The 13,985-nt window shown below is 53.8% G+C and overlaps 1 protein-coding gene across 1 annotated transcript in view; it reads left to right on the top strand.

The window, feature by feature from the left end:
- Positions 1–5,899: 5,899 nt before the first annotated feature.
- Positions 5,900–13,985, top strand: part of CDH23 (cadherin related 23) — a gene marked incomplete at its 5' end in the record, with an annotated part of 203,926 nt that continues 195,840 nt past the window's right edge. Inside the window, 2 exons of the mRNA XM_082486729.1 lie at positions 5,900–5,966; positions 10,936–11,013. Coding sequence (XP_082342855.1) covers positions 5,900–5,966; positions 10,936–11,013 — 145 coding nt within the window. The remainder of the gene's footprint in view (positions 5,967–10,935; positions 11,014–13,985) is intronic.

The following is a 13,985-nucleotide window of genomic DNA, read 5'->3' as shown; positions in this document are numbered from 1 at the left end:
TTTTGTTTTTTGGTTTTTTTTTTTTTTTTTCTATTTCTATTTTCTATTTCTATTTCGATACCCCTATTGGAGGTGTTCAAGGCCAGGTTGGATGGGGCTTGGAGCAACCTGGGCTGGTGGGAGGTGTCCCTGATCATGGCAGGGGGGTTGGAACTGGATGATCTTCAAGGTCCCTTCCAACCCAAACCATCCTATGATTCTCACTCTTTTTAAGATCTACCTTTCCAGCCTGCAGTTTGAGTTACCGGAGGAACGAACAAATAGCCTCGTTGCTTCTTTTTAGGGATGCAGACATCCAGCCTGGAGCTTCGGGGTAGCTGGAGGGCAGGGAGAGACGGGATGAGATCCCGGGCACGCGCGTACCCGGAGTCTTGTTCTTGCTGGGGGTTTGGAGTTGTGACTGCCGAGAAGAGGCAAAGTGAAATAACTCACCCGTCTTCTCTGGCAGGGCTTTGAAATGTAGCTTGGCTACCGATTGCCAAGACCTCCTGGTCCCGTGCCCAATGGCTTGCTCTTGGAGTTGATGCTGATATTTTTTTTTTTTTTTTTTTTTTTCCTCTCCTGTTGCGTTGCTCACACTGTTTTACGGGTGTACTTCTGAAGATCGAAGCTTAGCATGCGCTTCCTCCTGCTGCTTCAAGAAAGTGATGCTTGCCGTGAAAGCTGTACCCCGGCGTGGCAAGCAAGGGAGATGCCACGCTGGTCCTTGTGGCAAGCGCAGAGCCCTGCCGAGCCCCCGCCTTCGCTCCTGCGCTCGGGGGGGGGGGGGGGGGGGTTGGGGGGGGCAGCCTGAGCGCTGAAGCGATGGCCATCTGCCGTGTGTCTACTACGTGTGCTTATTACTCTGTAAATGGATCGGGCAATATTTAGATGAACACTTTTTTTTTTATTTAATTCCACTTCACACATGTCCTCATTTTATTATATTTTTTTTTTTTCTTTTGAAAAACCCCAAACCAAACCGCAGTTGTGCGCTTGCGTCTTGAAGCGGTGCAGGCCCTGGGTTACAAACGTCCCCCGAACTCTTGTGTTCGCCGCCCGAGGATGTTGGGCGCTTCTCCTGCACCGTTTCGATGGCGGCGCTGGGAAGCGTGGCCGGGCGGCTACCCAGGCTCTCGGTCAGCGGGCAAAGCTTGCCGCCTTCCAGGCAGGGCACGAGAAGAAAGCATCCGGCCTCCCGTTGACCAGCAGGCTTTGGGTCAGGCCTTCAGCGTCTTTACGTTTGCCGCTTTGGCCATTGCTGTGTGGTTTTTCAAGAGTCTGGAGAGCGGTTCCTGTCTTATGAGACCGGACTGTGCGTGCCGTTCTGCTGAGTTCAGCTTTCCACCACCACCATCTCCTCCTAAAGCGATAATTCCCACCCGTCTTCCCCCTCCTCCTTTTTTCTTTTTTTTTTCTTTTTATTTTTTTTCTTTAAGCTAACCTCTGTTGCCGTTGGCTGCTTTTCCACTTTTCCATCCCGCGTTAGCATCATCTGCTCCGCAGCCCTCCTTTGCTGCCTTACCTCCGTGTGCTGGGCTGCGGTGGGAACCTCGACGGCCGAGGTGGGAACCCCTTGGCTTGGTCTCCACACCCCGTCCCAGGCTGCCTCTTACTTTAGGAGCTGCCGTTCCAGCTCCGGTGAGGTTTTTGTGGTGGAAAATGGTTGCTAGTCACCATCGGCATCATAGCAACCAGGGCTTGGAGGCTCAGTAGAGCCCCACTCAAAAAGAAAATTGAGCATCTCCTCATCCATCTACCCAAGAAAGACGCCCCCGTTGCTGTGGAAGGATGGGTGGCCGTGCCGGTGGGGAAGGGGGGGCCGCCTTCCCGAACCCTCCCCCCCCCCCCCCGGGTGTTATTTTAATATCGCGTGGCTGAAGCGACGAATTGGACGTTCGTACTTGTGGCTCTAAATGACTTTCCTCCGGGATCCCGCGGTTGGGGCGCGCTGCGGCGGAGCGTTTGTGTGTCGCTAACGCGGGAGCGTTCCCGCTTGGGAGCGGGAATACCTTAGGGAGGTTGCCATGACTTGGAGAACAGAGTTTCGCTCCCAAGCCGGACTCCGGTTTTCCTGCAGGGACTGAGAAGCTCAAACCTGGCGTATTCTTCTGGGTTTGGGCTGTCGGTTAAACAGCGTGTTCCTGGCGCCTGGGAGCTGAGGCTGGTTTCCTATGGGAAAAGCAAACCCCTCGCGGCCCCAGATAAAATGTTTCCACTCCTGTCCTTGCTTGGAAGTGGGAGTGAAACGTGGGAAACTTTGGCGTTGTTAGTAAGTAACAGCTCTAGCTCTTTGCCCGCTAGAAGAAAGGTTTAAATCCCCCCTTCCAGCTGGAGCTGGTTGGGATGCACGGAGCAGCTCGGGCTCGCCCTCGGCTTTGCGGGCATCTCCAGGGCCGGGTGGGGAGAAAACGCCCACGTTTCCAACTTTGATTTTGCTTCTGGGGTGAAGGAAGTGGGGAGAGAGAGCGTCCGTCGCGCTCTTTCTCCTGCAAACGGCGGCTCAGGGCTTAGGGTTGTGGCAGCCGTGTCCCCTTTGCTCCACGTGCATCCAAATCCGCTGGCCTGTATTTATTTCCCAAGGGAATTTTTTCCTTCGCTGCGGGGAATGGAAAGGAAAGAGGGGAGGGGAAAAAAAAAAAAAGGGCAAATTTTTTCACTGGGAACAAATCTCATTTTCAAGAGTCCTGACAAAATGAGCCATAAAATTACAATATTTCAAAGTGCTTCGTAATTCTAGCGCGGACGGCTCTTCATCATGGAATCTGAAAGCTCAGAAAATATAAAACTCATTAGATTAAAATAAACCACCTACCGCGCGGAAGAAAAGCTTATTTATCAATATCAATTTACTTCTGATTACCCTGTTCTGCAATTTGTTATTTTTAGGAATTATGATTTGTGTATCGCTCATGCCAATACGTGGGGGGAGGAAAAAAAAAAATAAATTAACTTTTGCCTTTTTTTTTTTTTTTTTCTTCCCCTTTTGAATTGTACTTATTGTAAAGACCTGGCCGAGAAGCAAGAAGAAGAAGAAAAGGTGAATTTTTAGCGGCGCTTCCATGCGAGGAGCGGAGGAAGCTGGGAAAGGGGGAGCCGCTGTGCCTCTGCAAACCCTCCGTGTTTTGGCGCGAGGGTTGGTGCCAAGCGCTGCGCTTTGCCGAAGCCGATGGTGGGGGTGGCTTCTCTGATGCGCGGTTGGTGGCATCCCTGGTCGGAGCATCTCCTGGTCCTCTTTCAAGGTGGAGGGAGCTGGGGAGAGCGGGGAGGGGAAGAGGGGTCTTCCAGCGGCTGCCACGGGCATGGTGGGATGCTGGTGGCATCTCAGGTAGCATCTGTAGGTGGGCAGCACTGGCTGCCGGGGTCCCCTCTTTTGGGGGATGACGTTTGTCGCCGGAGAAGGGACTTTTGGGGAAGGCGCGTACGGTTTCCTCGCGCGGAAGCCATTTGGGAGACGCTTTGATTTACACTTTCATTTCTTCTTTATGCTCCTGGAACCGGCGCGGAGCGGAGAGGCCGCCACTATAAATTTTTGGAGGCGCGAGTGCCGCGGTGCCGTTCGGGGGAGAGGGGCTGAGGGGTTTGGGGAGCGATTAAAGGTGCCAGCAGCAGCTCGAACACGAGAGCATCTCTGCCAACGAGGCACAGCCGCCGCTCTGATGGAGGCAATTAAGCGTGTTTTTGTGGGCGCGCGAGCCGTTCTTGCGCGTAAGCACCCCAAACGGCGCATTTAAAAAAAAATAACCGATACAGGTGCTCAGGTTGGAAGCTGGGGGCTGAAGCACCCCGAGAGCGATAGGTGGCCCGGGCTCAAGAAGCGGGAGAGTCTCTACTCCGGTGTTTCACCGGGGTGAGGTTGCTGGAAGGGTCTTGGAGCGCCGTCGCCGACCTCGCTGGGATTAATGCGCGCCGAGGACCGGAGCGCGCGCCGGCCGGGCTCCCTCTGCGTAAGCCAAGCAGGTGGGAGCTTTGCCACGCTTAGGGATGCAGCGATGCTGTTCACGCGGTAGAAAACAAACCACAACAACCCAACGCTTCCCAGGCTTGGGAAGGAGGCGTTTGGGGCAAGCGGGCTGAAAAACCTCTGCTCGACCTGAGCCGGTTCCTAAATGTTCAAGCCCCGGATTTCTTTGCAGAGCAGCATTTCGGCAGTAGAAGCTCCTCCGGTTCCCATCCATCACCATTTAACGCGGTTCCGGCTGCCGCTTCCCGGGCCTTGGGGAGCGGTTGCCAGCGGACTGGGAAATCTCCGGTTTAACATTAGTGCTTTTGCAGCCAGGAGACACCAGTTAAGTTCCCAGAGATGACTTGCCCAGAGACATTATTATGCTGGAAACTGCACCGAATGCCTCCTACAAAGTGCCTCTTTTCAGGCAGAAGGTGCGATTTAATATGCTCTTAGTCACAATTTTTAAGTTCTCCCCGGAGATCTCGCAATCCCGTTCCTAAATTTGCAATATTCGAGTGAACCGTCTCGGAGAACCAGTGAAGAGCTGCAATATTAATGAAGACAGACAAAATCAAAATGACATTTCAGGCAATTACTTACATAATGAAGTGACTGACTCGGAATATCCAATATTGAGATTTATCATGACACTCGAAAGGGGGATGCTGTCAACTGCCTTTATTTCTACATCACGCAAATTGTTTTTCCGCTGCCCCGTTGCTTTTGAAATGTGGTCTGCGAGGCCGGGAAATAGCGTTTCCGCTCACTTGGGCCGATAGCGGTGCTGTCGGAGAAGAAAGCTCGCGTTTTCCTCAATGGCGTTTTGGCCCGGCAGAAGGCACGGAGGAAGAGCTCGAGGTTGGGCTGCCTCGCTCATCTCCTGCGCATCCTTTCTAGGGACCCGAAACAGCGGTGTTGTCTATGTCTGAGATTTTTCTCCTCCCCGAAACCTACTAAAGAAGCGGGGGGGAAATGGAGATGTGATTCATACTTTTAGTGGGAGGTGTCCCTGCCCATGGCGAGGGGTTGGAACTAGATGATCTTTCAGGTTTCTTCCAACCCAAGCGGCGCCGTGATGCTCTCCGGGGTGGAATGTTTGAAAATATCATTTATATCGTATGAATTTCCTTGCGAAGCGGGAATTCGCCGAGGTTTTGTGCGGTCGGTTCGGAAAGAGCTCTGTATTTAATGGTGTGAAAGCCCTGGGAGGACGCGGCCGTGCTAAGCAGCTGCCTGTGACTGTTTTATTCCGTTGCCTCCTCGTTGAGGAGTCGTGTGTTGTATTGAACGTGACGCCGGGGAAATTGGAGAGGCAGAGCCGGGATATGGGCATGTTTGCAAGTCCGTCTGCTCTCGCAGTGCCGGTCCTGCGGCCCCCAGGGTGGTCTTGAGGGGTTGGATTGGGTTCTGCTTTGCTTTCCGAAATCTTGGTGCCTCTTCAGTGGTGCTGGGTCAAGCTTCCCACGCAGTTCTGCCAAAACATCTTAAATCCCAGCACCGGTCGCTCGCTGCTGCGTGGCTCCTGGGATGCGGCGGCTCTTCCTTACCCTCAACATCCCGCTGGGTGCTCGGGTGGCTCATCTCAGCCTCTAGGCCTGACCGCGGAGGTCACCGTGGCTCATCCCCTCCCACGAGATGAGCCGATGCGCTTTGGAAAGTGGAAAATAAAATAATAATAATAAAAAAAGGTATCGCCTACGCCAGGTTAATCCTGGTTTCGAGTTGGTGCCGGCCAAGAGGATGGTTGGGGCTGCGTGAACCAAGAAAAGCGGTGGTGGCACTCTCGAGTGAAGTGCCCCTTATAAAAGCCAAGCGTCATCAAAATGTGGGTCTTCTGGGTGTCCCCGTGTGGCCTCGGGGCAATAAGGTGCAAGCTGGAACAGGGCTGCATCCCTGAGCCTGCTTTGGGGAGGAAAGGTAATATCCATAAAGCACTGGGCTTGACGCTGCCTTTCTTCTTTGACAGGAACCATGAAGCGTCACACTGCTGCCGGCAACTTTCTGCTCCCCCTCTTGCTCCTGGAGCTGGTTTCTCTGGGTAAGTCGTCTGTCTGTCTGTCCAGCGCCACGCTCTTCTCTCCCCATCCCTTTCCCTGCCCGGGTCTCGTGTTTGCGAGGTACAAGGGTAATATTTGCAGCATTTGTGGTCTTCTGGGGAACATCTAAAGGGAGAGCAATGTTGCTCTGGAGACTGGGGAGATGTGGCTGGTACTGGTAAGCAGACCGCTCATCTCCATCTCGTGTGGTCCCTGCACCTTGTGTTCCCGCGCAGCCGCTTTTCCCACAGTCGGTAAAAAGACACACGTGGCATCAGATGGCCCTTCCCGGGAGGGATTGGAAAGAGGCTTGGAGGCGCAGGATGATGTGTTGGTGAACCCAACGGTAGTAGGTGCTCCTGGTGTATCTCAGCGGGAAGACCTTGGCAACTTCCAGATGTGGGTCATGAAGTCAAAGCTGGCGCTGGACCTCATGACACACACGGCGTTGGGTCATTTTTAGGTAAATAAAACTTAAAGGAAACTAGAGGGAGCGGACGCAAGGCAAGGACGTCAACCAGAAGCTTTGTTAGCTCTTCAACAGCGGAGCTATTACCGGCAGGGCTCTCCCTGTGCTTTCAGCAGCAAAATTATTACCCAAAACGTGTTTTAATATATGCTGTGTGGGAAATAACTCCTCTCTGAGCTGCTTTTCCAATTCCAGCCAGAGGGAAGGGAAGGGCTTTGGAGAAGCAGAGCCTCCATGGTCAGCTTTCTGCTGGGCTCTGCCCCACGAGCGTGATGCTCTTGGTCTTCCCCAGCACGTGGGCTTCTGGTGGTGGGGATGTGGGGTCTGGCCTGGCCACCGGGGTGGCAGCCTGTGGGACAACCGGTTTCTGGTGCGGCAAACGTGCCTCTTGGGCCCGAGCTCTGGCGTATCCCGGGATGCGTAAGCACTGTAAACATGCGGCAAAGCCCCGTGAAAATTGGGATTGTTGCATGAATGGGCTAAAGCCCTCGGGTGCTGGGGGGGGGAGGGGGAGAGGGAGGCCAGGAGGTGTGCGGCTGTGTGGCGCTTGCTGATAAACAATAGCGAGCGTGTGGCCATTTGATAGCACTGTGCCCTTTGGAATAAAGATTTTTTTTTATTTATTTTTATTTTATTTTATTTTATTTTTTTCCCCCTATACTAAAGCCTCAAGATGGCTTGCCCAGATTGGCAGCCTGATTAAGCAGTCGGTGGATGACATTAGCTGTGAGTGACAAGCGCGGTCAATCTCCCTCTGGTGTCGGGTTGGATCAAGTATAGCCTCACCAGTTGGCTGCCCTGTCACTCCTCTGGAAGAAGAGGGGGAAGAAAAATAAGCAACAAAGACAACCCAACGAGTCCTTTGCCCCCAGCCTGAGCCTCCTAAAACTTGTCCCCCCCCACCGAGAGATCGCTTGCCACGAGCTGCCCAGTACAGCTCATTGGAGGTGGGGTGGTGGGTTGTGCTGGCCATGACTGGGGACTTGCTCCTTCATCATCCCTCCCTGTGCGGTCGGTGGCAGCAGCCGTAGGTGGTGTGGGTATGTCCTGCTCCGGGCGCCTGGCTGGACGCAGCAGATCGGCATGGGCAAGCTGCAAAATCCTGGGGAGGCAATGCTGGGAAAGGAGGATTTGGAGGCTTGTAGATCCAGCAGGGCCTCAGCGCCTCTCTCCTAAATCGCCCTGGGGACTGCAGGTGATGGAGCTCTTCTTCCCAGTAGACCTGCAAAGGTCCCGGCAAAGCAATTAGTTAGGGTAAATGCAGCGGGCTCAGCGGGTTTGGAAGAGGATGGCTTAGCTGTGGTATGGTGGTGGAGTCAGCCTGCTCCCACCCAGTACCTCTGCGGTCACCAGAGATGGGCAGAGGCCTTCATGTCCAGGTTAGGGACGCCAGCTAGAAGAACACCTTGGTGATTACCATGTTCTCGCATCAGCAGTGGCCAAGGACATAGAATCATAGACTGGTTTAGGTTGGAAGGGACCTTGAAGATCATCTAGTTCTGTCCCCCCTGCCGCAAGTCCTGACTCGGAAGGGCAAAGAAGCAACAGGTTTTGCAGGAATACCGTGGAGCAGGCATGGAAGACACTCAGGGAAGAAAATCTCCCAGCACATCAAAACAACATTTCTTGTGATCCCTTGGAGCCTGTTGGTAGCATTGAAGGAGGAATAAAGGCTCACAAGCATGTGGTGGACGTCATGGCTTTCTGCTGCGCGCCTCGCTGGGGGACCACGGGCAAGAGCCGCGTTGAGGGAAGCAGTGATGGTATATCCCAGGGTATAGCCGGGTGGTTGTGGCAGCCTCGCAGAAGGAAAATCCAGCTGGTGATCTGTTAGATGAAGCCACAGACGATGGCTGGTTCGCAGCGATGCCTTTGGGGAAAGCATGAACTTGCTTTTGAGGTACGTGGTGTGTGGCTGTGATTCCCAAATTAGTTTGTGTGAACAGACCGGCTTACCCAAAGCCAACAAAACGTTGACCGTCCTGAATTAAACGTGAAAGGACGACTCCTGGGATCCTTGACTAGGTGGCAGGACACACGCGTGGAAGACCGGTGTTTCACAGACCGACAAGGCACCTTTTGATAGCAGCCGAGGAAGACCTTACGGCCAGATCTGAGATGGGGAAGAAGGTTCCTGAAGCTGCCCCGAGGACGCAGCGGTCTGTCTGGGCTGAGGGGGGAGCTGGAAATAGCTGTGGCTGGGACGTGAGTGTTAGGGCTGGGCTAGGGGACAGGGCTGGTGGGGCTGTGGCTTCAGCTGCAGCATCCCTTTTTTATTTTTTTGGGGGGGCGGGGGAAGAGTTTCCTTTCGTCATAGCGTGTATCTCTTGACCTACATTCCTGTGTCATTCAGACGCTTTCTCCCCGTCGCCTCCCACCGCGCGCTGACAGTCCGGCAGCGCAGGGATTAGACTTGCTCTATATCCTGGGATTTGCAGCCCGAAACAGAGTCCTGCCTCCGGACCCTCCTTCAGCTTTCCCCGGCTCTCGGGTACCGGGCATCCTCCTCTCTTAACGTATAGATCCTGTGCGCTCGCGGGCTGGCGGTTCGAATGCCTCCCAGCGCCTGATGCAGCTGGATTCGCAAGATGCGACTTAAATGTAGTACGCCGGTAACAATGAAGAAATATATTTTGAAATAGAGGAGTTGGCAGAAGCAAAGCTCCCGCGGGAAGGACTGCTCGGTGGGGTTTAGCCTCCTCTGCCCCCTTCAAAGCCTGCCGGCCCCGGCACGGCAGCCGGGTACTGAGCGCGCTTCGAAGCCTCCGGAGATGCCATTAGCTCTAAATAACCCATTTTGTCGGGGTCCTTCTCATTTTCTTTCCAGGTACTTAACTCCAGAGGCCGAGATGTAAATGTGCCTTTGCAAGAGCGCTGCCTCCAGTGCTTTTCCGCTCCTCGAGGTGTTTAACAAACCGGCTGCCTCGGGAAAGAGGGCAGTGCTGAAAAAAATCCCTGTCTTGTGACGGATGGAGCCCCGGAGGAGCCCAGGCTGCTCCTCCATCCTGTCCCCGCGCTCCCCCCCCCCGGGCGGGTTTCCCATGGGTGCTGAGCGGGTTTGTGCGGGAGCACAGCTGGGACCTGTGTCATGGGAACATCTCCTTCCATCGGGAGCTTGGGAAGGCGAAGAGGATGCTGAAATGTGGTCTGGTGGTTGTTTCTTAAAAGTGGGATGCTGAAGCGCAGGGCGTGAAGGTGGTGGCAAAGTTAGGAAGGAAACCTGGACACCCGGTCTCATCCGGACTTTGCCGTCCCTTTGCCTGAAGCAACGTCTTCGCGGTTGCGGCAGGGTCGGGGTAACGACGGAGGCGACGCTCCGTACCCGCTGGATTCAAAGGAACCTGGCTGGATCCGCATCTGGTGTGGTGGGGGCTTGCGAGGGGGTGTCACGCTGTCACTTTGCTGGCAATTTCTCCTACTTGTAGGATGTCGGGTTTTGGCTGGGCTCCCACCAAAGGCGGTTACGAGGGGTAACGGCGGAGAAGCACTGCCTCATTGCTTCCAGCGCGTCTCCTTGCCGGGGGGCCGTGCGTGGCACCCTGGTCCTGCCTCTTCCCCTCCCGGGACTGGTTCCGGGGACCACCCCATCGACAGGCGTGAACTATTCCGGCCAGACCAGTTCAAACTTCTGCTGCCCCGTGCCCAGCCCGAATTTTGATGCCTGGCAGCCGAACCGCATCTCTCAAAGCCCGTAGGTTTGGCTGGCTCTGGCCGCGTATGGAGGAAAACCCATCCCTCGGGACGCAGCCTGGGTCGACACCACACCTTGTCTTTCTCTCCTGCCACCTTTTCCTCTGCATCCCTTGAATGGTTGATTTTTTTTTTTTTTATTATTATTTTTTTTTTTTTTTTTTTCTTCCCCGGTTCAGGCTGCGGTCGTCGTTCTCCTCCGTGCTCTGCGCTTGACTTTGTCACCTAATGAGGCTGCTGCGGTCTGGGGGGAAGGCTCCCGAGCTTCCAGCCTTCCAGCTCCGTTTAAAAAAAAAAAAAAAGGGAGTAGAAAGAAGTGAGCCTGATTATTAAAGGTGAAAGGAGGCAATTAGAGGGAAAGGCGATCGGGTGATGGGAGAAAGGAGGTGCACTGGTGGTTGGTTGTGGTTTTTTTGTGTTTTTTTTTTTTTTTTTTCTGGGATGGCTGACAAGGCGAAAGGCTCTCAACCGTGGGAACAAAGTGAAGGTATTAATCATGTGCTAAAACAATAATTGATGTTCCCGGTCCCTGAGCTGTTGGCTTCTCCCTTCCCCTTTACCTCCACCTTGTAAAAGAAAATACTAAAAAAAAAAAAAGCCGGGCGGAGGGAAGCGGCTCCCCAACCGGCTCCTGCGGACACCGTGTGGTGCTTTTTGCCCTGCCAGCCTTCATCTCGGTGGTACCCATCACCATCGCCCCGCCAAGCGGCGAGCCCGGTGCATCCCTCTCTGGCCTGAGCCTCCCCGAGCCGTGCTGGCCCGTGCTCGACAAACCGGGGAAAATAACGCCTTGTTTTTCCTCCTCTTCCCAGGTCGGGGCAACCGGCTGCCGTACTTCATAAACTACTTCTTCGATACCTACCTGCTGATCAATGAGGATACTCCCGTGGGTAAGTGGGGTTCGCCCGTGGGCAGGGGGTTCTGCTGCTGCCCGACCCCCTGATGGAAAAGGATTGAAGAAATGCTTTTCTTTTGATTGACAGATGTAGCTTTTTTTTTTCTTTCTTTCTTTATTTAGCGAAGGATTGGTTTTTAGTAAATGCAGAAATCGACCCGGTCATTCTCGGTCTCTTTCCAGGCTCTCAGTCCATTAAACTTGTGGTCTTCAATCAGGGCTCGTGACTGGCTTTTAATGCGGGAGGAATCGATTGGGAGCCGAGGGCGGCTGGGTGGGAGGTTCTGGGTGGGCGCATCTCCCGCCGCCTTCAACCGTGCAACCCACCTCAAAAGTATTCTCCCCGCACCTAAGTCAGCACCAGAGCTGGAAAAAGTTGGAGGACTCTGGAGTGGTCTCCTCTGGTGACTGCTCAGCTCGACCGGGGCTTCCAGTTGAGGCTTGTGTCTCTTCTCGGTGGTCCCCTCGGTTGCATCTTTTGCAGCCTGCGGTGTCCCCTTTGTGGGATTTGGGGTGGTGTCTGAGCCCGGCGGCTCGGTTGGTGAGTTTCGGATAGCGTGGAAGCTCCTGGGTGGTAGCGGAGCTCCGCGCAGAGATGCATCCATCCGCAGGAGTTTGCCGTGCCGCGACGCTCGGGTTTATTCGCAACGGGAAATAATAGCGAAAACTGCTGCTCGGGTACCTTTACTCGCGGCGCCGCGGAAGGCAAGCTGCGGATGACGTAAGGAAAGGAAAGACCTGACTTCATAGCAATTTTTTCCTAATTTTTTTTTTTTCCCCCCCTCGGATGACTTGCATCCGTGATGTTTTTTTCCACGGCTGCCTTTAACGAGGTCGCTTCCCACCCAGCTGCTTTGCTTTGCTGTCTATACGCTCTTTGCCCCTCGCTTGCTGGTGTCCCTGCAAAGACGCTGAACGCGTCCCAGGGAAGGAAGCAGATGTGCAGGAGCGAGAGCTGGTTGGGAACAGCTTAATGGAACCGCTTCCTCACTGCCTACGTGGGTCTGGAAGTGCTTGAGTTCGAAATACCGTACGGGAATTGGGCTGCGCTTCTATTCTGGCAGAAAATGGGGGAAGATTTCTGACAGTCTGCTTTCCACTGAGATACTGTGCCAGTAAAATTGTGCTTGGAATTACTTTGGGGGCCGAATTTTATTTATTTATTTATTTTTATTTATTTATTTTTAAACTTTTGTATTGCACCGTACAGAAATGAAATTCACTCTTAAGAATATTGGCACCCTGGGATTTTGTTTAGGGATGCAGCAGAGGGGAGATGTCAGCCTTGAAAGTGTTGACAAACAGCGTTTTCCGTGTTTTCTGCTGTTGGTAGATGTTTTCCGAGTTAAGCTTATTAACTTAAAAAAAAAAAAAAAGGTCTGGAAACACCTTTCTTGCATCCTGACGGGGGTGTAAGTAGCGGAGCTGTATGTGGTGCCTCTTAGCTATAAAAAAAAAAAAAAAAAAAAAAAAAAGCAGGGCCCCTTTTTTGGGGGGGGCTGGTAGAAGGTGCCCATCACCGTGGCGTCGAGTGATCGCCCCCTCTTCACCTCCCTGCGGCATCCCCGGGCGCAGCCACACCGAGCCCCAAACCCCGCACTCCCCGCTTTTGCCGCCTGCCCCGCCGAAAGGAATCTTTAAGCAACAATTAAGAGATCATTCCCCCTCTAATCACTTACAAGAGTAAATTAGTCTTGTCAGGAGCTATTAAGACGGAGAGCTCGGAATTCATTAGGCGAAATTGGGCTGAGGGAGCTGCTGGCGCTGCCGCTGGTCCAGGCTGATTAATTTCTCCCAAAACATCATCAATGCCCATCTGTTTCATTTAGGTCCGGGGAGAGCAATTTTCAGGTGGAGTGACCCTCTAGTCAGTTATTTCACCCAGAAGTAATGGAACACACACACACACACACACACACACACATGTGCGCGTGGGGAATAGGAGATGCTGAGCTCGAGGGAAGGCAAAAGCGATGGAAGGGGCCAAGAAATTTGCAGGAGGAATGCAGGGAGATGCCTGGGGAGGAGGAAGAGGAGGGATAACGAGTGGTTGGAGCGAGGTGGGACACCGGGAGAACCCACGTCTGCTGCCGGTAGCTGTGTCTCGGCGTGTTTTATTCCGAAAGCAGAAGTACTGGTTGGTGTTAACAGCCCTTAGGAGAAGAGTTTGCAGGAGAAGGACCATCCGTCTTTATTGCGCTGCTCACCACCTTGAGCAAAATCATTCCGGGGGCCATTTCGTCTAATCCCGGAACCTTTTAGGAGGGCTGGGGGTGAGGGAGAGCGGCGTGGATATTGATGCCAGGTGAGTTGCTGGAGGGCTCCGGCACGGCGTGATGCTCACCGGCGTGCCGAGGTGGGGTGGCGTTGCTGCAGGTGAGGTTACCTATAGCCCCGAATTTATCGGCGAGTGGGGATGGGCAGGCAGCGCTCTTGGTTTCTCTTGCTCGGGGTGTACCCCCTCCCCCAGCTGCCAAAAGGACCGTCTTTTTTTAGCATAATGTAACGACCGGAGTCTAATTGCCCAGCAAATGGATTTGCTGTATGCAGGATAGGGATGGGAAAATGAAGATGATCCATCAGGTCGGGGCTGTAACTAGGCTTATAGCCACCTAGCTTGGGTTCACCCGGAGCTTTCTCTGAAAGCTTTCACGCCTCGACACCTCGCAAAACGCCTGACAAAAGAGGCCATTCAGACCAGTGCGATTCGGTTTTCCCTTCGTCCCAGCGATAACATTTCAGCATCGCCGGAATAACGTTGTCTTAAAGGAGCAAAAGAGCGAGGAAACGCTTTAATCGTTGCACCCGAGCTCATACCGTGCGCTTGGCTTTGCTCTCGGGCCATGGTCGCCCAGGCGGGCTGGGGACAACGCGTCCCTCCTCCCCACCTGGGGTCCTGCATGCCATGCTCGAAACTAGGAGACGGGGATGAAATTTGGAGGACTGACCTCTTCTGTCAAGCCCGTT

The sequence above is a fragment of the Vanellus vanellus genome (genome assembly GCF_965231255.1).
Source record: "Vanellus vanellus genome assembly, chromosome: 7".
Classification (NCBI taxonomy): Eukaryota; Metazoa; Chordata; class Aves; order Charadriiformes; family Charadriidae; genus Vanellus; species Vanellus vanellus.
This window is presented reverse-complemented; position numbering and strand designations above follow the sequence as displayed.